Source organism: Dasypus novemcinctus, chromosome 2 (genome assembly GCF_030445035.2).
Source record: "Dasypus novemcinctus isolate mDasNov1 chromosome 2, mDasNov1.1.hap2, whole genome shotgun sequence".
In the NCBI taxonomy this organism is placed as follows: domain Eukaryota; kingdom Metazoa; phylum Chordata; class Mammalia; order Cingulata; family Dasypodidae; genus Dasypus; species Dasypus novemcinctus.
The window spans coordinates 134,642,573-134,664,495 of NC_080674.1; the positions used below are offsets into that span (position 1 = coordinate 134,642,573).

At 39.2% G+C, this 21,923-nt stretch overlaps 1 protein-coding gene across 1 annotated transcript in view; it reads left to right on the plus strand.

Annotated features, from left to right (window-relative positions):
• CCDC192 (coiled-coil domain containing 192) overlaps positions 1-14,670 on the plus strand; it is a 229,482-nt gene extending 214,812 nt beyond the window's left edge. Inside the window, exon 7 of the mRNA XM_023584453.3 lies at positions 14,342-14,670. Within this exon, the coding sequence (XP_023440221.2) occupies positions 14,342-14,622 (281 nt within the window). The 3' untranslated portion in view covers positions 14,623-14,670. The remainder of the gene's footprint in view (positions 1-14,341) is intronic.
• The last annotated feature ends 7,253 nt before the right edge of the window (positions 14,671-21,923 follow it).

The window sequence follows — 21,923 nt, forward strand, 5'->3', positions numbered from 1 at the left end:
CAATAGAGAGAAATATGAGAATCAGAAAAGCCAATCGGTTTCCTTTGAGACATGGAATAAACTAACTCTGAAATACCCCAGACTTCATCTTATGGGCAATAATAAACTCCCCATTGCCTAAGTTACTGACAATCACATATCCTATTATTTGGAATTAAAATCACCTTGACATATTCACAAACAATATTGTTTCTTTAAACCGTACTTGAGTGACTAAATCAAATTTGAATGCTAAAAATAAACAGTTTCACAATTTTAGGCATACTTTGTAATTTGAATTTAAATGGTTCAAAGAATTGAAGTTACCAATTAATACAGGATACAGATTAAATTTAAATAATTCCCACATCTTAAACCAGAGACAAGTGGGAATTTGGCCTGCTGAAATTAATGTGTGTCCTAAGCTTCTGTTTATCCAGGTGGTTCTACCCAGAAGATACCCAGAGGTCAACCTGGGATGTAGCCAGAACAAATGCCCACAAGTCTAAATGTAACCCTGCCACCAATTCCTAAGATTCCTATTATTGTTGTGTTTGCTAGATCAGAAATTAATAAGACAGAAACAAAAAAGAATGAAACACCTGGCCTAGAGTTTTATTCTTTTAAAGTTAGAAATATGCCATAAACAATTGAAAAGTGTTCAGCCTATGACTCCCATGGATTTCAGAAGGGAATGCTAATAGGACATGGGACTCGGGAATCTCCTGAATGGTCCAGAGAATTCATCTTTTGAGAGGACTTACATGGACATCTGATGGTAGGAGTGAGGCAAAGTGATAGAGTTGAAAAGTGGCGGGCATATTTCAGACTTGCTTCTATATGAGGATTCGGATAGTATCAGTTATAATAACAGAAGATGTAAATATTTACTCTGCATTGGGGTGATTGCTAAACATGTTCTTAGTAAAATGTCATAGAGTTGATGCTCTGTAAATGTTTGTCTGTGTTTCCCACTTCCTCTTTCTCCTTCTCTTTTCCCCATGTCTCAAAAGTATAGGGGACCCACTGGATGGAATGGAGGAGAGTGGGGGCCATGATGTGGACCATTGTCTATGAGGTGCAGAGGTGCCCAAAGATGTACTTACCAAATCCAATGGATGTGTCATGATGATGGGAACGAGTGTTGTTGGGGGGGGAGAGGGGGGGTGGGGGGGGTGGGGATGAATGGGACCTCACATATATATTTTTAATGTAACATTATTACAAAGTCAATAAAAAAAAATTAATTAAAAAAAAAAAGTATAGGGGAGGGAATAGATGTAACTTAGTGGTTGAGCACCTGCTTCCCATGTACAAGGTACCTTGTACATGGTACCTCCATGTTTTTGGTACCTCCAAAAATAATAATAATAATAAAGTATAGGGGAGAGGGTTATATAAAAAGAAAAAGTAAAATCATAGTTATGGAAGTTCTTTGACATCACTAAAAATTATAAATATGATTGTTAAATATCATTTATGTAGATTATATCTCAAACATATGCAATAAAACTTCCCTGTATCAGTACATAAGCATTTTGCTTAGTATTTCATCACAGTCCTTTAGACAATTTTTAATGCCTCTCCAAAGTATCTTAGGTTAGGGCCCAACATCAAAATAACTACTTTTCCATTAGCTTTGATACTGTCCTCAAAAAATATAATTCCCTGATAAAGGTAGGTAACTAATGGGGGAAAAGCTATAAGAAAGTTAACATTTGTGCTGAATAGCAGATTTCCTAAATAAAGAAAAGCTTGTTTAAGTTCCCACTTGGGCAATTTCCCCATCACTTTTGAATTATCTGTTGTAATTTCAAGATGAAAGTTGAAATTACATCTTGAAATTATAAAAATATAATAAAATCAGGTTGATAAAATTGAAATGGCATTCCACTGTGAGGAGGAATTGAAATAATCTTATTTTACTGCCTGTTCTCAAGAGCAAGGCATTCTTATATTGCCAATTTAACTTAACTTAGACATCCCTGGCCCTCACTTTATTCTTAAGTAAGTTTTGTACTACTTTTGTCTTATCAAGAAATTTAAAATAATAGCAAGTTGCACAAAATAAAAGTAAGAGTTGATAAAAGTGAATTTAGATACAATTGTTCATTAGGCTTTGGAGAAGAGATGCTATGCAGTGTTTATTTCCCTGAGCTATTCCTCTCAAGTGTTCAAGGGCCCTACCACTTTGCTCTTTTCTTAACCACTTCTATTCTGCTATTGCTTCTCATGCACTTAAGCCACTTTTATGGCTCCTGCCCTAAAACCTTCTACTTTTCTCTTGTTATCTTCTGAATTGAACCTGTAGATTCCAACAGAGAATTTCCAAGTGCTCAGATGTGCCACTGCAAAGTCTATTTGTATCATCTAATAGGTATTTCCCACCAGCCGTGTTTATTTCTCATGGCCATCTATTTCCATAAAGTGACCAGAACTGAAGGGGAAATAATGGAGGTGTTTGTTTTTTTTTTAAGCCCATGATAAAATAGTCACCCCATCGAGACCAAGAACATAATTTTTAAATGAGAATTATAAGGGCAAGGAGGTGAAGGATGTTAAATATCCTTGTGGGGGCATATTGCCTGACCTAAGGAAGATGGAAACCATTAGACCAAGTCAAGATATACTTAAAAATTTGACTCAAGAGGACTTTGTAATAAAATAGATGGAGGTGTATGAGAGTAAGGAAGAAATCTAAAGTAACTCTCAGATATCTGAATTTAGCAAGTAGATGCATGGTGATGCCATAGCTGGAGATACTGGAAGGAAATCAGTTTTGAAAGTTAGATAGTGAGTTCAGTGTTAGATAGGTTGTAAGAGATGTTTATAAGATGTGTCAGTGGAGGGAGTCCGAGTCCAGGGCTCAGCTCTGACTTAGGGTTGTAAAATTGGGCTTCATTCACAGAAATAAACTGCAACCCAGACCACAGGAGTGAATAAAATTACCCAAAGAGAAAGCAGATAGTTTAAGAACGGGGCTGCAAGGCTCTCCATATAGCAATTGCTTTGAACAGGAATCCATAAAATGAGGCAGAAGTAGTAGTCAGAAAGTTTGGAGAAAAACAAAATGTCCTGTTCCAAAAGTCAAGGGAAGGGTGTTTTACGAAAGGATGGTGAACAGTGGCAGATATTTGGAGGTCAAGTAAAATGAACATCAAAGCATGTCCATTGGATTCAGTGATGTTGGTAACTGCAGCAAGAACACGTTTAGTAGTGCAATTGAAAACAAAGCTAGATTGCAGTGGGTAAATACAAGAACGGCACTGAGGAAATGGAATCAGAAATTATAGACAATTCTTCCAAGGAATTTGACTGAAGGGGAGAAGTGAGGTAGAGCAATAGCTGAAGAAGCATGAGGTAGTTAAAGAATTTTATTTCCTTTCCAAGATTGTAGAAATTGAATACGTTTAAATGCTAATGCCAAGTAGTCCATAGAAAGAAACAGATTCACATGGAAGAAGGAATAATAATGGTCAGTGTCTCTCTGGAAGTTTGAAGACCTCAGTTGTCTTCAGATGAAATCTAAATCCTTGGTGACACTGCCCCCAGCTGTGTCTTGTCTAAAGGATAGATCTTTCTCATTCCTCTGATGTTCATTAGTTTTTCCTTCTATATTCATTTCCTAGTGTTGCTGTTTCAAATTACCACAGATTTTAAGCTTAAAATAACATGAGTTTGTTATCTTACAGCTCTGGAAGTCAGACATCCAAAATAGGTATCATTAGGCTGGAATTCTTTTTTCTAGAGGGTCTATGGGAGAATCCATTTCTTTGCTTTTCCAGCCTCTAGAGGCTGCCTGCATCCCTTGGCTTGTGGCCTTTCCTCCAGCTTCAAAGCCAGCAGCGTAGCATCTTCAGATCTCTCTCTCTCTCTGAGTATGATACTCTGCTTCCCTCTTATATGGGCCCCTGCGATTACATTGGACCCATCAGGATAATCTGGGATAATTTCCCTACCACAAGATCCTTAACTTAATCATATCTGCAGAATCCCTTTTGCCATGTAAACCAACATATTCGCAGGCTTCAGGGATTGCAACATGGACATCTTTGTTGGGGGCAGGGGGCATTCTTCTGTTTACCATACTATCCCTATGTCTAAAGTACCCTGAGAAGCTTGCTGGGGTTAAACACTTCTTCTTGATGTTTTATATAAATGAATATCTCAGTAACTTGAAGTTCAGCAATGTCATTATCAAGTGATAAACTTTTCACCTTTCAGAGAATTTGTTCTGAAACTTATGTGAAGGTCCCACTTGGCCACCAAAAGCAGTTTGATTTAATCATTCTAGTGTTCTAAGTTAACAACCCAAATAAATTCTATGGGCTCCTTCAGCTGCAACAGTATATTCTGCAATTTATTGCCAACTTATGGATAAATTCCTTAACTACACACCTAGTTTCCTATGTAGAAGGCCTGGTAAAAGTCAGTGGTGCCACCATTGTTGTTTCATGGTTAATAAAAAAGAAGAATAAAAAAGAAGAAAATGAGGGACATGGGGAGGTTCAGGAAAAAAGAAGGGGCCATGTGTTGTGAAGTATAATTGCACACATCACTTGATATCTTGCACATAAAAATGACTACATAAAATGCCCTGTTATAGAAGACATTTACTAGAAGCATCAAGATAGCTATAACAAAATGGCTTACAGCACCTCTCCACAAACCCCATTCCTCTGCATAGTTTAAGCATGCATAATTGTCTGTTCTCTGTATTCATTAGCTGTGTGTTCTTTTTGACTGCTTGTATTCTCATTAGGCAGCTCCGGGAACTGATCCTGGGACCTTCCGGATTGGGAGAGAGGCAATTACTCTCTAGCTCCACCTCAGCTCCCTGTTCTGCTACATCTCTTATTTTCTCTCCTCTGTGTCTCTTGTTGCATCATCTTGCTGTGCCAGCTCTCCACATCTCCTGTGTAGGGTGACGTTCCCACATGAGCCAGCACTGCACATGGGCCAGCTCACAGTGCTGACCAGCTTGCCCTTACCAGGAGGCCCCAGGCATCCAACTCTGGACCTCATGTATAGTAAATAGGAGCCCAAATGCGTAAGCCACATCTGTTTCCACATAATTCTTTTTTTAAAGATTTTTAAAAATTTATTTCTCTCCCCTCTCCCCCCCCCCCCCCAGTTGTCTGCTCTCTGTGTCCATTCAGTGTGTGTTCTTCTGTGACTGCTTCTATCCTTATAAGTGGCACCGGGAATCTGTGTTTCTTTTTGTTGCGTCATCTTGTTGTGTCAGCTCCCCATGTGTGCGGCACCATTCCTGGGCAGGCTGCACTTTCTTTCGCTCTGGGCGGCTCTCCTTACGGGATGCACTCCTTGTGCGTGGGGCTCCCTACGCAGGGGACACCCCTGCGTCACATGGCCCCCCTTTTGCGCATCAGCACTGAGCATGGGCCAGCTCCACACAAGTCAAGGAGACCTGGGGTTTGAACCATGGACCTCCCATGTGGTAAGCGGACGCCCTATCCATTGGGCCAAGTCCGCTTCCCCACAGAATTCTTATAAACAAAAATGATGGCTACTTTATCCTATCTTTCTCCACCAAAAAAAACAACACATTTTTACTGTCATCTCAATGAATGACCCTGCCATTACTATTATTACATGGCATCACTTTTTTCTCGATGCCACACAATACCACAAGATGTAACATCTCACTCATCTTTTGAAAATAATACAAACTAATTAAATTAGCATTCCTCATCCCATAAGGACTTAGCCCCATGTAACTCCTGTGCATCAGGATAAAAAGCAGGCAAAACTCTCACTGTCAGACTTGCTAGTGCTACACATAGTACAAATGACATAAAGTTATTTTTATTTTTATTCCTTGAGTTGACTTTCAGTCCATACTATTTCCACTGCAAACAGGCACAGAAACTGTCCTTCATCTATTGTCTCCTCTCTTTCTTTCTTTCTCACCATCTCCTAGGTCTCTCCTTCCCTCAAATTTCCTGACTCCCACCAGGGTTCATTTTCTTGACTTCTGGCCAGGCTGTCAGTCATTGGGTCCCATCCATTTTTTTCTTCAAACACGTCAGCGCTGAAAGAGGAGACTTCAGATCCTGCCCATAGGAAGAGGTAAGAGAGGCTAAAAAACAGCAATAATAACAACAACCAAACCTTTCTTCTTCTTAGATTGATGTCTTGATATAACTCATGTGCACTTTTATGATAAGACTGTGGTTTTTTGCTTTTTATGCTAAGGCTATTCGTGGTTTTTTGCAACCTTGCCAAAGAATCCCTTCTGTAAAATTTCTGATGTGCTCTGAGACTCTCAGAGGTCTCACAGAATATTCCCAGTCCCAGAAAGGGAGTGAAGGGGGAACTTAACCTACCCTGTCACACCCTCCCCCTGGTAAAATACTTTGCCCTGGGGATAAGTAGGTAGAAGCTAGAATACAGTGCTGGACTCTACTCACCAGGCCTTACCTGGCCCAGAGGCGTCTCCTCCACTTCCCACCATAAACCAGTTTATACTGGTTTTGTGGCACCATCTTTGGAACATTGGCATCTGTTTTCCTACACAAACTGACCCCACTCCATCCCACATTAGCCCTAATGTATTCCTGCGTCTTTCTGTGATGATATCCTTAGAAGTCTTCCTGGACATATCAGCTGACACCAGCAAACTCAAAAAATAAGGCCCTGGAGTAAGAGCTGTAGGAGAGGATTCGCTTCTTTCCTGTGGGGCACTGGAGCTGTTAAACTCTTATGGAAGCTAGGGAGTCACTGTGTTTCCACCTCAAGTGTGATCTGTCCCTTTCCCTTCCTCTGGTGTGATCTGTCCCTCTCCCATCTACTCCCTATGGCAAGGAAGAGAGAGATTCCTCTTCAGACTAGCTTGTGAGGAAATGGATCCATTTATCCACTGGGAAACAGAAACAGAAGCAGAAACAAAACAAATCCTTGAACACTCATTATGTTCTCTGGATGTTCTGGAGATAATTTGGCCAAGTTAATACCAGCAAAATTCTGCTGGGATTTAGGCTAATTAATGGGGTGAATGGCAGGGGGAACCATGCATTTGGGCATTTAATACCATTTACAGGCAGAGCCTTGTCAAGTAATCAGGGAGAGACACAGAGAATATAATAAATGTGCTCGCACTCCTCCAGCTATGTGTACTGCAGCCACGTCAAGAAGAGGCTTGCCTGAGAGATTCCTGGTCTATGTTTTAGGATCAGTAAAAGCTTAGTTTACCTTGTGTTGTAGGTCAGCAGAAATTTAGTTGTAAAATCCTGGCTGGATTATCAGAATTACCTGGGAGGTTTGCAAAAATATAGATTTCTAGGGATCTCTCTACATTCACTCAAGTAGAATTTCAAGGATGCATTCTTGGGTTCTCTCTATTGCCGCAGCTCCCCAGGGGTCAGTTTTGGGGAACCATTTATATAGCACATAGATCGGAGCCACAGATCTGGGAGACATGTTGGGGATCAACTATTCTAACATTCCCATTTTCTAACAGAAAAAAAATTAAATGTAGAAATCTGAGGTGACTGTTGCAAATACAATTTATTATCTAAAGCTAAATTGCAGTAGTGAAAAGTTCTAAAGATAAAATGTGTCTTGGGGGAAACGGACTTTGGCCCAGTGGTTAGGGCGTCCGTCTACCATATGGGAGGTCCGCGGTTCAAACCCCGGGCCTCCTCGACTCATGTGGAGCTGGCCATGCGCAGTGCTGATGCGCGCAAGGAGTGCCGGGCCACGCAAGGTTGTTCCCCGCGTGGGGGAGCCCCACACGCAAGGAGTGCGCCGTGAGGAAAGCCGCCCAGCGTGAAAAGAAAGTGCAGCCTGCCCAGGAATGGCACCGCCCACACTTCCCGTGCCGCTGACGACAACAGAAGCGGACAAAGAAACAAGACGCAGCGAATAGACACCAAGAACAGACAACCAGGGGAGGGGGGGAAATTAAATAAATAAATAAATCTTTAAAAAAAAAATGTGTCTTGGGAGGAAATTTAGCATCCATCCTAATGATATATCAGTTGAAACCTTTGAACAGGCCTTTTCTTTTCAGTGAATTTTTAAAATCATATATGCACTTAGCTTTCATTCATTCATTTATTCAACAAATGAATACCTACTATGTACCTAGCACTATTCTAGGCACTGGGGTTATAGTAGTGAATGAGACAGTCTCTGCCCTCGTGGAGTTTTCCATTAAAATGGAGGAAAGAGGGTCTACAAATAAGATAAAAGTAAAAATATATAGTAGTCAAATACAGTATGTTATTCAGCTAAGAAGTAAAATCAATGCAGAAAACAAGAGTGTGAAGTTCTCAGCAATGGGAATCAGGTTGAAATTGTAGGTACAATGGCTAAATGTTTTGAGGGAGCTAGTCATGTACCTATCAAGAGTACAATTATCCAGGCAATGGAGAAAGCAAGTGCAAAGACCCTGGGGTTGGGATGTCCCTGGCATGAGGCTGAGGGAATGTAGCAGAGTGGAGGAAAATGGAGGAGGAGGAGGAAAAGAAGGGCTAGTCAGGTAAAGGAAGGCCAGATCACATAGAGCCTTGTAGGTCATATAAGGACTTCAGCTTTTAGTCTGCATGAGATGAAAAGCCATCAGAGCATTTGGAGCAGAAGAGTGACAAGATCCAACTTGCATTTTAAGGGACTCTCTGTGCAGAATCTAAACTAGGCTGAAAAGGTAGTGGCAGAAAGAGCGTGATCGGATACAAAACCGATCTTGAACTATTTATGAACAGGGCATGAGAGAATCAACCATTAAAATAAATGATAAGCATGGACATTGGACTAAGTATATGCTTCAAAGTGAGCATAAGATGGAAGATAGGAATCTGCTGCTCTGGTCTACTAGGTTCCCACACACCTCTTGTGGTGAGAGCATCCTACTACTAGAAGAGTGATAGTAGTGGTTGTGGTGAGTGTGTCTCATCTTACATCATCCCTAAACACTAAACACCTCCTCCGAGCATGCACCTTGGCCAGACCCCTCATGCTCCTGGTTCTGGGGACTGGTCCCTAAGCCCAGCATCTGCTTGGGGTCCAGATGAACATCAAGCAACAACGGCTTCCTACATACTTTCTTGTTCCTTGGTTTTCTTCAGGCTTTTCTTTTCATCAAATGTTCTGTCAGGCTCTCTGATGGTGCTTTTCTCAGGAACATTTCCCCATGTCATCAGGGCTACAACCTTTCCATTATGGTTATGGTTGCTTCCAAGCCACTTATTAAAACAGATCTTTAAGCTCTTATGTATGGGACTGTTACTAGGCTAAAATATATATTCTTTCCAAAAAGTCTGCCTTTGTGCCTCAGATTTTCCCCATGAAACAGAATCCTATTTTTATACTGGCCATCATTATGATTGGAGAGTGTTGTGATACATATTGAAAATAACTAGCAAATGTCACACTGCATTTTAATTTTAAGTGACCAAACTTGTTTGCCAATCAAATCTGTCCTTAAAGTCTGGTTTTTTGTTTTGTTTTGTTTTCCAAAATCAACTAACATATGGCAACTTAAGATGTATTCTAAATGTTCACAGCATTAGTGAAAAGGAAACTAAAGTCTTCAAAGCAGTCATTTGGCACTATACAGACTGGTCTCTTTATACAAATAAAAAAGCTGAAGGGAAGGATGGAGAAAACTGCAAGAAGCAAGAGTAATCTGATCTTCAAGAGGTAAAATATTTGTGCTGCAGTACAATTCACAAAAAAGTGAATCATTTATTTCAGAGTATTGCCAATTTCAAATGTTCATTGCAAAAGCCTAGAGAAAGATAGAAAAGGAATCTTTATTTCATTTTTGTTAATGAACTTGTAGGTTTACAGCAATAGCATGCATAAAATATATAAAATACAGAGTTCCACTATACCACCCTATTATTAATACCTTGCATTAGTGGGGTACATTTGTTATAATTCATGAAAGAACACTCTTATAATTGTACTATTAACTATAGTCCATCATTTGTAATAGGGTTCAGTATTGTACAGTCCTGTTTTTTAAAAGTTTTTGTTCTAGTAACACATATATAACCTAAAATTTCCCCCTTTTAATTCACATATTTAGTTCAGTGCTGTTAATTACATTCACAATGTTGTGCTATCACCACAGGATGATTTTTGTGGTTATTGTTATTGCTGTGCTTTTCAATTTATGTAATGGGTGTGCAAAGTTTCAAGTCCATGTATGGTAATAAATAAAACTAGACCCATGTGGTTACTGAAAAATATACACAGCTTTCAAAACCAGAATGAAGGTGAGTCAGGGCAATGGGCATTTATACAGAGGAGGAAGATGACATAGTCTTTTAGACCAAGCAGTCATCCTTGGTGACTGTTGGAATGAGGTATTTAATCACCTTGCCGGTGAGAGTCTTTATCCTTAAGTAAATACTTGTCAGCCTCTGTCATTAGGTTGAAAGGCAGGGAGAAAAGTAAATGTTCACAATGAGGAGTGAGTCCTCAACAGAGGTGTTTGGTTAAGGCTAAATCCTGAATGTCCTTCAGTGCCTAACTCAACGCTGCCTTTTTCCCTTACCTCATTCTGGAGCTGACGGTACATCTAATTCATTTTCTGTATGCACAGTCCCAATAACTAATTGTGGGATGGCTGCATGAACAAAAATGACCATATAGACTGCCTGGGGACAAGTGTGCTTCCCATTATTAGAGGTACTTGAGTCAGAAACTAGATCTGTGGTTCTAGCATCGTTCTATTCAATGCATGCCTGTGGGTAGGAGCACCAATGAAAGGATCTGAGGCGAACACCCCCTTTTAGAAAGCGGTATGTAGAATATCTAAAACAAACTTTCCTGCTGTTCCCTAAGTCGTCCTTCTGTGCTCTATCACTAACTCATAAGGTAGTGTTCTCACATGCTCCTGCTCCCAGGCTTGTGGCGCACATTACAGCACACCTCCTTTCTCTGCTTAGCAACAAGTTGCACCCTGCTCCCCCCAAGTTTGTCCGTCACAGTGTTCCCACCTGTCCAGTAGCTCTATAATAACGTGTAGCACAGTGGTGGTAATATGTAAATTTTATACATTGATTACAATTTGGCAGCCAGCCTACGAAGAGCTGGAGGGGCACCGGTGTCTGAGAACCTCTTATCTAGAAAACCATGAGCTAGGGATGTGGCAGAAATGATTTGTGTACTTGGTGGAAGGTGAGACCAGATAGCACCCAAAATGCATTCTAATAAGTCTGAAGCTCCTCCTTAAACTAATATTATCTCTGTTATTATTGATTCAGTACCACCAGTCATTTTTTTAACGTTAACTCTCATGTGGGACTTAGCTAAGACCATCAAGTTTCTGAGGGTATGAAGAGTGGGAAGCTGGAAATGGCCAAAGGTAAAGGTTAATTTCTTCTGAGCCTTTATTCTTCTTTATTCTTTATTTCTGCCCAGCTGCAAGCAGAATGGTCCTGTATCTCTTCTCCCTTTTGTACCTCCCCCCCCCCCACCACCACCACCAGTACCTCTTTCTCCTGTCTCCTTTTTGCCACGACCCTAAACCCTCATTCTCACTCCTGTTTCACAACTATTTAGGTAGAAGCAGAAAGAGAAGTCATGAAAAATGATGGTGTTCCAGTACAAACACCACCAGAGTGCTAAGTTTGTGAGTTCATGCCCTGCCTGGGGCTAATCTTGGTTGCTTCTCTCTCTCACAGAGGGAAGACCCTCTCTTGTTGCTGTCTGTCAGCAGACCCAAGCACAAGTCTGGGTCTCCTGGAGACACTGGGTGTGGGGTTAACCTGTGATTACCTGGTCACATGACAGAGCCTCCCCATTTCAGACAGCCATGATCTTGGGAAGACTATCCAAGCTGCTAATAAAAGTCTCAGCGATGAGAGCTTGAGATTTGGGCATGTAGCACCGGCACGACCTTAGGGACTCAGGCCCTTTCCTCTTCCGATGAGGGAGACTGGAGGAGGGAGGAGCAATGCAGGTCAGGTCCTGGGATGGTTTGTGGTGGAGTCAGAGGGGCTCATGGGGCTGCCTTGGGCTCTTTCCAATGCAAATAAGACATGAGACTCTTGGAGTCAACCACTCTATTTAGGGGCTAAAATTTTTTTGTTATTTGCAAGGCTTTAAGAAAGGAAAAAATACTCATGTATGTGAATAGATCACTTAATAGCAAATATACTTGTATGAGTAATTTCCATTTTTATGTCCTTTCTCTTCAGCTTTTTTCTACATCAGCATTTTCATTTAATACATGGTAACAATGTAATAGTAGTCAAAGGTCTCAGGACATCTATCCTTTTTTCAACTTCATGTTCTTTCTTTACTCCAACTATCTTCTCCTTGCCTCTCTAGTCTCATATTATTTCTTTTTTTATTTTATTTTATTTATTTCTCTCCCCGTCCCACTGTTGTCTGCTCTCTGTGTCCCTTGGCTGGGTGTTCTTCTGCATCCACTTGCATTATCTGGTGGCATTGGGAAACTGCGTCTCTTTTTTGTTGTATCATCTTGCTGTGTCAGCTCTACATGTATAGGTGCCACTCCTGGGCGGGCTGCGTTTTTTTTAATGCGGGGCGGCTCTCCCTACGGACTGCTCTCCTTGTGTGTGGGGCTCCCCTACGCAGGGACACCCCTGCGTGGCAGGGCACTCCTTGCGCGCATCAGCACTGCGCATGGGCCAGCTCCACCTGGGTCAAGGAAGCCCTGGGTATCAAACCCTGGTAGGTGGACGCTGTATCAGTTGAGACACATCTCCTTGCCTCATTTTATTTCTATTTTCTCTCTCTGTTGCTTTCTTCTGAGAGGACAGAGATGGAGAGAGAATATAGACCCAGTGATTGTGATTGCCTATGCAATGGTGTTTTCATCCTGTTATCATTAGAACTAGGTGAACAAAGTGTTTTACCAATATTGACTTTTTCAAAAAAATTTTTTGACCAGTTCTTCCTAAATACCTTCAAGAATGACAATAAACCCCTTTCTTTATTATGCAGTTTGACAGAAAATAACTTCTCCAGAAAGGAAAAAAAAGGGGGGCGGGGGGTAGAAAAGATTGAAAAAGCAGTCAAAGAGAAAGGAGATGACCAACAGGCACACGCAGAGACAGACCCTTGATGCCAGGCTGGCTGTGTACCCCATTCCATCCCTGTGTATAGTTGATTGAATGGCAGTGCCCAAAATATCTATGTTCTGATTCTGAGAACCATATGTGTGTGACCTTATAAGGAAAAGAATCTTTGCAGATGTTAAGCTAGGGATTTTGATATGAAGACCCCATCCTGGACCTTCAATTACAACAATTTACTGTCCAGACCATGTGCCAGGCTCATTCATATGCTGTTGACTCCATTATTCCTAAAATGATACCCAAGCCCTTGACATTCATTTGTCCTTATATCTGAAGTCCGCCTTTCATATAGCTCAGAAAAGTGACTTCAATGGTGGAAACAGTATTAAGGAGGGTGGTACTGCTAAAGGCTAAAGAGGCAGGGTTTAATTTAAGAAACTAAGGTTTTTGATGGGCTAGTGAGATTTGTTATCAAGGACTTCCTGCTGTCAGCCACTGATCTTTTAAAAATTGTTTTGTTGGAGCCAATCTCTCTCCTTACTCAGGCCTTGAAAACTTCCTTACCTGAGGGGTTAGCTGATAAACTTGATAACAGATAAGCTTTTATGTCCAAGAAGTATTTGCAATTTTATTAAGAAATACTGAAAAGACTTCAGACCTAAAAGAAATGGATTCTCTATGGGAGATATGTGAATTGAGGTTCCCTGGATCACCTCAAATTATAGCTCTGCCAACTCTAAGGCCAAGTTTGGTTAAGAAATTCATATTTTCTCATTATCACCTTCCCAGAAGGGGCAATGGCAATGTTTTTTTTCTTTTTAGTCCAATTAAAATGCAAATCAAAGCATATTTCAAATTGATTGTGGCTTTTGGGTAAAGGATAGAATAAAATTTAGGATGGCTATTATATGTAGGCTGGATTTTCTAGGACTGCTCATTTCCCATTATTTGTATGGTTAATTGAAAGTTAACTGTGTAGCAAAATGAGTTGTCAAGAATTTACTCTCCTCACGCTCAGGAGGCTTCCAAGCTTTTTTAAAGTTTTTATTTATTTATTTATTTTTTAGGCGGTCTAGGGATTGAACCCAGGACCTCATCCATGGGAAGCGGACACTCAACCACTTGATCTACATCTGTTCCCCACCAAACTTTTTTTCATGAGCACCCAGCAACTTTCTCCTCACTAAGCCCAGATTCCATTCTTAGTATAAATGACCAGATGATGTAACATCTGTGCTCTCTTTTAAGAACGTGAGAAATGAAGCTTTTTCATATTCCCTCTCTTCAAGTTCTGGGAAATCCAATTAAAATTGCTCAGACTTTCCTTTTCCTGTTTCTTTTAGAAGACAACTCACTGGAAGGGTCCTGTGGTGGTCTCCCACCTGTGGAAGAAGGTGATAGAAAAATTAGCCTGATTATGGAGTTGTCGACCCAGGTTTCCCTTCAGACTGAGAAGATCACTCAGTTGGAAGAAGTTTTAGAGGAAAAAGAAAGGAAGATTCAGCAGCTGGAAGCTGAGCGGGAAAATCTTCCTTTCCAAGAGGTCCCTCCAAAATGTTTACAAGAAGCCCAAATATTCTTTAATAATAGCATTACTTCTGTAGTCACTGATGAGGATATTTAAAGATTCTCAATAAGAAAATAATAAAAGTTTAAGTGTCATCAAGGTAAAGTCCAGGATCCAAGTAGTCTTTTCATTGGCAAACTCAAGTTCAAGTTCATAGGTTTGACTCTATCCTAAAATGTTCATATTGGAAGAAAACAAAACAAGAGACGTGTTCAAAGGCAAACACTGAATGTTTCCTCTTTAGAAAACAGCAGTCACATAACCCACACACACAGCTGTAGAATAAAGAAAACTATGTCTTAGGCATTCTTGATAACAGCTGGAGAGGGAGAAACACAAAACCGTAGACATGGTAAAAGAACTTAGTGTCATCGTCTTACCAGAGGCTGGTCACCCTGCAAAGGTGTGTGTGTGGATGTGGGCACAAACTGCATTTTAGTCTGCAGCTCTATTGTGAAGAAAATGCTGTCAGGGAGGGCAAGCCTCAAACTGAGGAATGTTATAGTATTAAAGAGCAGAATCATTGCCCCCAGAGTAAATAGCCCTGAGGTCAGCCCGTTTATGTCTTCTGGAATTTCTTTCTTTATGGGATGTATTTTATCAACATTTAGCAAGGGTAAGAATGAAATAGAACTAAAGCAATCAAGAGAAACAAAGAATGGATGAATCAGAGCTGTGGTCCTTTGGGAAAAGTGTCCTGGGATAGCATCTCCCTGAGAAAACACAGAACTGATTTTTCCCTTAGGAGCAAGACTGAGACCAAAGCAAAACACACTCTTCTGTTAGATTGTACCAAAGAATTGTGAACAGCACAAAAATAATGGCAGGAAAGATGGAGGAGGAGCAAAGGAAAACTATTCTCAAATTAATGGAGTAGAGAGAATCACATCACATTCCTTTCCCATCCACCCCTCAAATGAACTATTTTCCATCCAAAGGGAACAACTAGGTACTGACTTTGAGGAAGCCATGGTACTTAATTCTTATTGCCCCAGTAGAGTATAGCTCAGGCAAACAGGACTTCCATGAGTCCAGCTCTATCTCTGCTTCTCAATTTAATTCAAACAATTCAGCAAATGCATATCAAAACTCTTCTATATGCCAGGAACTCTGATGGATCTTAGAAATATAGCAAACAAGAGAATCACCACTTCTGTCACCCAGGAGTTTGTAGATATACAAGCCTCCTTAAATGTAAGGGTGCTTTTAATCAGATGGAAAATAGAAGAGACATAGGGGTAAACATAGGGTAAACTTGATTGCGACTGCTTTAACAGAGGTTCTCAAATTTACTCAGCCCGAGTAATTGATAAGAATGTATATTCCTGGGGTATGGTGTAGGGTCTAGGAATATGCATTTTTAATAAACTTGTGTGGTATTCCTGATAAATATATTCCAGGAGCTAGATTTTAGGAAACATTGATTTATGACTGGTTTCAGGCAGAGTTGTTGCACTTTTGTTCCCAGGCTAATGGACTGTTCCTAATAGGGAAATAGGGAAATTATACCTTATAAACAGGGGTAAGGAGTCTTCTAGAGTATTTAGCTACTGCATGTATAATCTGATTATTGATCCTATCTAGAAAACAGAGTTTCCAAACCTGATTTATTTTTTATTCGAGCAGTTGTAGGTTTACAGAAAAATCTTGTAGAAAGTACAGCGTTCCCATATAAACACCACCACACACACACAGACACACACACATACACACACAGTTTTCCTTATTATTAACATTTTGCATTAGTGTGGTACCTTTGTTACAATTGATGAAACATTACTATTATTATTATTATTTTATTATTAATAGTCCATAGCTTACACTAGGGTTCACTCTATGTATTGTACAATTCTATCCTGGTAACATATATTCAACTTAAAATAAATCATTTTCACCACATTGAAATATTAAAAAAGCAAATAATTGAAATTTGGATTCACACAGGATAACTTTATATTGACTCCAGAGGTTCACTGAAAAAAAAGACATCAACCCTCTCAGTAGATTCTGTCTTCATGCAAAGCTAGAATTGTCCCAAATTTGTGTAAAACCTCAGAGTTTCACTTGCAACATATGCAAGTATGTGCAGGTACAGTCTTTTATCAGAAATGTAACCAACTTTCAAGTCATGATCCTGAATAAACACCTACTCTGACAGAAGGTTCAAAGCAGCTTTTCACCTTTTCCATGGAGCCCACATAGTTACGTACATCATCCACTTCAAAAATCCCTTCTCTCTGGTAGTTCCATCCTCTACGCAACCCCCTCCCCAAGATATCTTCTTCTTTTCTGGTCTTCTACCCATTCTAGGTGCCCCAGTTCCAAGCCTGAAGTACTAAACATTGCTCCTGACAACATGGTGTGTGGTGTGTCTGGAGGTTGACATGCTCTTATGATGTAATTCTGGGAGGAGAGCTTTAAATCTTTCAGCTTGCTAAGAGTCATCCAATCCAGATGGTTCTCACCACAGTTTTAATGTCTTATTAGGACAGCCAAGTATCCAACTCTCTTTTTTACCAAAAATTGACTTAATCCCATGGAAAATTGGGGATGCAGTAGATAAAAAGTAGAGTGAGAAACAGAAAATCCCAGCAATTCCCTGATCAGGGAATGTTAACTTCAGATCATTTTCCCCTGGCTAATGCCCTGGCTAGCCATCAGAATAAACATAGTCTTAGAGCAGAGATAAAATGACAGGCAAAGCTGGAACTGCTATCAATAATTGAGACTGTCTCTCTAAATAGCAAAGGACCAGCCACTGAAGAAGATGTCAAGGACCATGTTACACTGCTAAACCACCTTTACAAAAAGCTAATCTTGACTCCGGCCTAGAATTCCTCCAAATTAGAAGTGAGGGGCAGAATTTGCCAAAGGTGAATAGAGTAATCTTTGTTAGTGACATCTTAATATCCAGAATTCTTTAAATATCCAGGGCTTGATAGGGTGAAGAAAAAGGAGAGCATTATTAGCCTTTGCGTAATTTCTAAGTGGAAAAAATGTTCACAGGTAAACATTCACACCTTTCAATGCCCCCAAAGTTCTGTTTCCATTACTTTCCATTCCACCAGAGAAGTGAGTAGTAAGCTTTTAACTACTGTACGTTAACACCTGGTGTAGACAAACTGAAAATTGGATCACAGCCTACATTGTAGGCAAAACTCATTTTCTTAGGAGCAAGTTAGATTGCTGGAGCAAGCCACTGAACTTTAAAATATGTGATGTATGTGTCACAAGGCAGTTAACATCCTGAGACCCTATTTCTTCATGACAATTTAACTAATCGTTAGGAAATATATCCATTTAAAAAAATAACTGGAAATCCAGGGAATTAAATAAAATATTTAACAGGCAACTCAAGCCAAGGGGTCTAATATTTGACTAACATTTAGGTAAGTATATGCATAGTTTTAATTTTCCTTTGCCACTGAATATTCTCAGAATATAAGCCTAACCAATTTAAATAAATGTTGAATTTAAGAATTTCATTTCATCGATGTCAGTATGCTTCCAATGTCCTCATGGCAAGCTGAAATGATGGCAGCTGACTTGTTAAACAGTAGCCGAAGCATCTGGGGGGAAGTAAGTCAATTGGGAAAACTGACTCAGAAATGTGAAGGGGACACTCTAGGATTCAGAATGTAAGAGAAAGAAGGGAACTATAATATTTTCTGCCTAAACAACATGTATTTCTGGAAAAGAATGAATCTGACTGAATTTTAATTATCTCCTACACTCTGCTTTGTTTATCGCAAAACCAGATAATTTTCTTCTACATTATAGTGAAGTAAATATTTTTTACCTTAATGCAACAAATTGAGAAATGCAGATGAATGATTCAGGCCTAAGTCAAAATAAAAATAATATTTACTTGTCAGTTATCAGACATAGGGTGTGCAAAAAAAAGCATTACAAAAGATGTAAAAATGTGTTTTTAAAAGACTTGGAAAATCAATTGTCTGAGATTCAAAAAGGCTGACTCAAAATTTGAAAACATGAGACTGAAACAAACAAAAAAAGGAAGGTTAAATTATAAAAAATAAATTATTATAATTTCCCCCTGCTATTACACAGAAACTTATTAAAGTTTTCCAGATACAAGAGAGTTTTTTTTGCTAAGAAAGGCAAGTTGAGTTCAAGTGGGAAATAACCTTTTTAAAATAAAAGGACAAGTAGTACACTGGGACAGAGTTCACAGCAAAAGACAGGAGAAGATTTCCCACACCTAACAAAATCAGGCCTTTCACGATAAAACAAAACAAAACAAAAAACATGTCTTATTCTCAGCTTCCCAGAAAAATCATTTCCACAGCCAGATAGTCAATAAATTCCCAATAATATGAACCTGTGACAGAACGATATTTAGTTCTCTGACCATTTCCATCCACAAGGTTTACATTTATTTTTTGTTTGTTTGTTTAACAAAGAATGACCCTGAGTACTCAATTCTAATAATAGCCTATCCTTATGTTCTTGGATGGAAAATTACATGATAAATGGTCTATTAACTCCTGAATCCATTTTCTTAAATGTCACAAATAAGCTTCACCAAAAGCTTGGGATCTAATATCTTTTTTCATAGAATAATATCCTACCCAGGGGACAGAATCAAAATGAGAGAATAGAACTAGCCCAGAACCAGCTCTTTGCCATATGGGATCCAAGGAATGCTAACAGAGATTTGCAGTTAAAAGAAAAAAAAAAAAAAAAAGGATCATATACTCCTTGGCTTTGTAATACAAAGGCAAGCCTTCTTGCCTAGCTCCTGTTTGAGTGATGTTGATATGGTGACAGGGAAAGATACAACAAATAGTTACAGCAGACACCTCATTATCTTGTTAAGGATCTGCATTTAGTAGTCATCAACTTATGCATGTACAAGTATAGCTAACATTTACATAACAATATATAGTTAGTTAAAACATTTTCAAATAGGTTATTTTATTTAATCCTCATGAGGTAAGTTTTAGTTTAGAGAACCAATCCTAAATTTACAACTAGAAAATGCCAGAATAAGTGCCAGGTCCTACGCCCAGTATGCCTTTCACACCACTCACCACCTCTGTGCATTTATACAACAAAGACTTTTGTTATCAATGTCTTCTTTCTCAAGTTAGCATCCACCAAAATTCATAAGAAATACAATTTTCCATAAGTACCTTCTTTCTCAAGCTTATTCCTCAAAAGGGTTCAAAAACTGTCCAGATTCAGCTGAGCAACTTGTTTGGTTTAGCCAGAACAATGTTTAGGCTTTTGTTTGCTTGTTGTGTTTTATTTTGTTTCGTTGCAAGTAAATGCTTTAAGAAGGAGGGGCTTTGTTCTCCAATTTTTCCGGTTCCGTCATTTCCACTGTCTTATTCCTAGCTGGTTAACACATTTTATCTTACCTGACTGGCCCCTAGAGGTAATGGGTTTGTAATCCCTGCCTGAAATACCCACAACTGTGTACACCAGATAAGTTTTTGTATGTTGTGGATACCACCCATAAATTTCAATTTCTTGGGCTATTAATTTACAGTCTGAGATACATATTCAAGATTGGTCCATTAGTTCTTCCCACATTCAGTGTTAATGCATATTCCCAGATACATGGCAGAGAAAGCACAAAGAAGTCCTAAAGAAAGTAACTAATAACCAAGAGTCCACTATATCTTCTTCATTGGTTGAAGACAGTTTCTAAATCTTTCTTTTTAATGGGTATGTTGTGTGGAAGGGAATTCTAAGAGCAAAATTCCACAGCATTAGCACGGTAAAGTAATCACTACCAGAACGCATTTTCTAAAGGAAAGAATCCCGCATATAAAAATTCTACTTACTTAATCTTCAAAGCTCCCCTATGAGATAAGTGGCATTGATTCTATTTTACATAGATGGAGAAGAAAAGGCAATCAGTTATGTGACCTCCTCAAAAATTGTTGATTCTACCTCTAGCTGCTTTTGTCTCATATTTAGAAGAAAATATATAAGGTATCCTCTGTACATTGAGTATACTTAGTAATAATATCCTAGATTTAAAAGCAAAATTAAAAATTATACTTTTTTGTTCTAACTATCCTGTGAGCTATCTATTTCCCATTTAAAGACAGGAAAATGGAGCTCTAGACTTTAGAGCTAGACTCTAGAGTCCAAAGCAGGAGTCAGTAAACTATGACCCATGGGCCAAATCCACTCTGCCACATGTTTCTATATGGCCTGCAAATTTAGAATGGTTTTTATGTTCTTAAACTGCTGAACAACAACAACAAAAAAATGAAGGATAATACTTGTGGCACAAAAATTATTTGAAATTCAAATATCACTGTCTCTACATACTGTAACATCGCCTTGTTAATTTTTTTATGTATTGTGTATGGCTATTTTTTTTGCTACAATGGGAGAGTTGAGTAATAGTGGCAGAAATTATATGGCCCACAAACCCTACAATATATACTATCTGGCCTTTTACAATTTTGACCCCTGACCTAGAGCAATGAAATGAACTGCTCAAAATCATAGCACTAGTAAGCTTCAAAACAAAGCTTGAAGCTGATTTCTTACTCCAGTTTGAGTACTTATTATGATCATGGTACAAAAGCTTTTATACAGATTCATTCTCAACTTGACATCAAAAGAAAAATATATGTTCACTGAATCATTTCAAACCCAGAGAATGGCTGTCACTTCCTGCCACGTTGTGACTGGTCTTGCTCCGTGCCTCTACTCTCACACCTCAGGCCATAGACAGGATTATCTCCCTTAAATCCTGTGATCACAGCCAAACCAGGCTGGGATATTTAACAAAACATTATTAAATATTTGGAAATCACCAAGATAGGTTACAAAAACACTGTTAGTTCAAATTACTCACAAGCCAAAAATTAAGTTCAAGTTCTTGCTTTGCTCCCAGCAGATTTCCACATGGCAAACATTTCAGCTACTATCCCTGGAATTTCAATACAGACACCCTACTCTTCCTTTCTCGGAGAGAGGAACAGGTCTCCAGTTACCCCAATCTAAAGCTGTCTATTTGGAATCCCAAGAATCATTAACTATGATGAACTTCTCCTTCTGGAGAAAACTCCACCCTACCCACAGGGTTTGGTTTAACCTCATGGGCTCTAACCATAGGTCCTAGAACCTGTCTTATTCAGGCTTAAATAATAACCTCTGTGGGATGCTAACAGTTCTATAAATATCCATACTTAGAAGGAAATGTTCTTAATATACACTATTTAATAGAATGCTAAAAATCTCAGTCTGCACATTTGCCTTCAGATGTATGGTGACTTTACCCTCAAGAAGAATAAGTAGGTATTTGCTTTATACTCCTGTGTGTAAAAGGCCTTTTTTTTTTTTTCATTTTTCTAATATAAAGAAAGCCT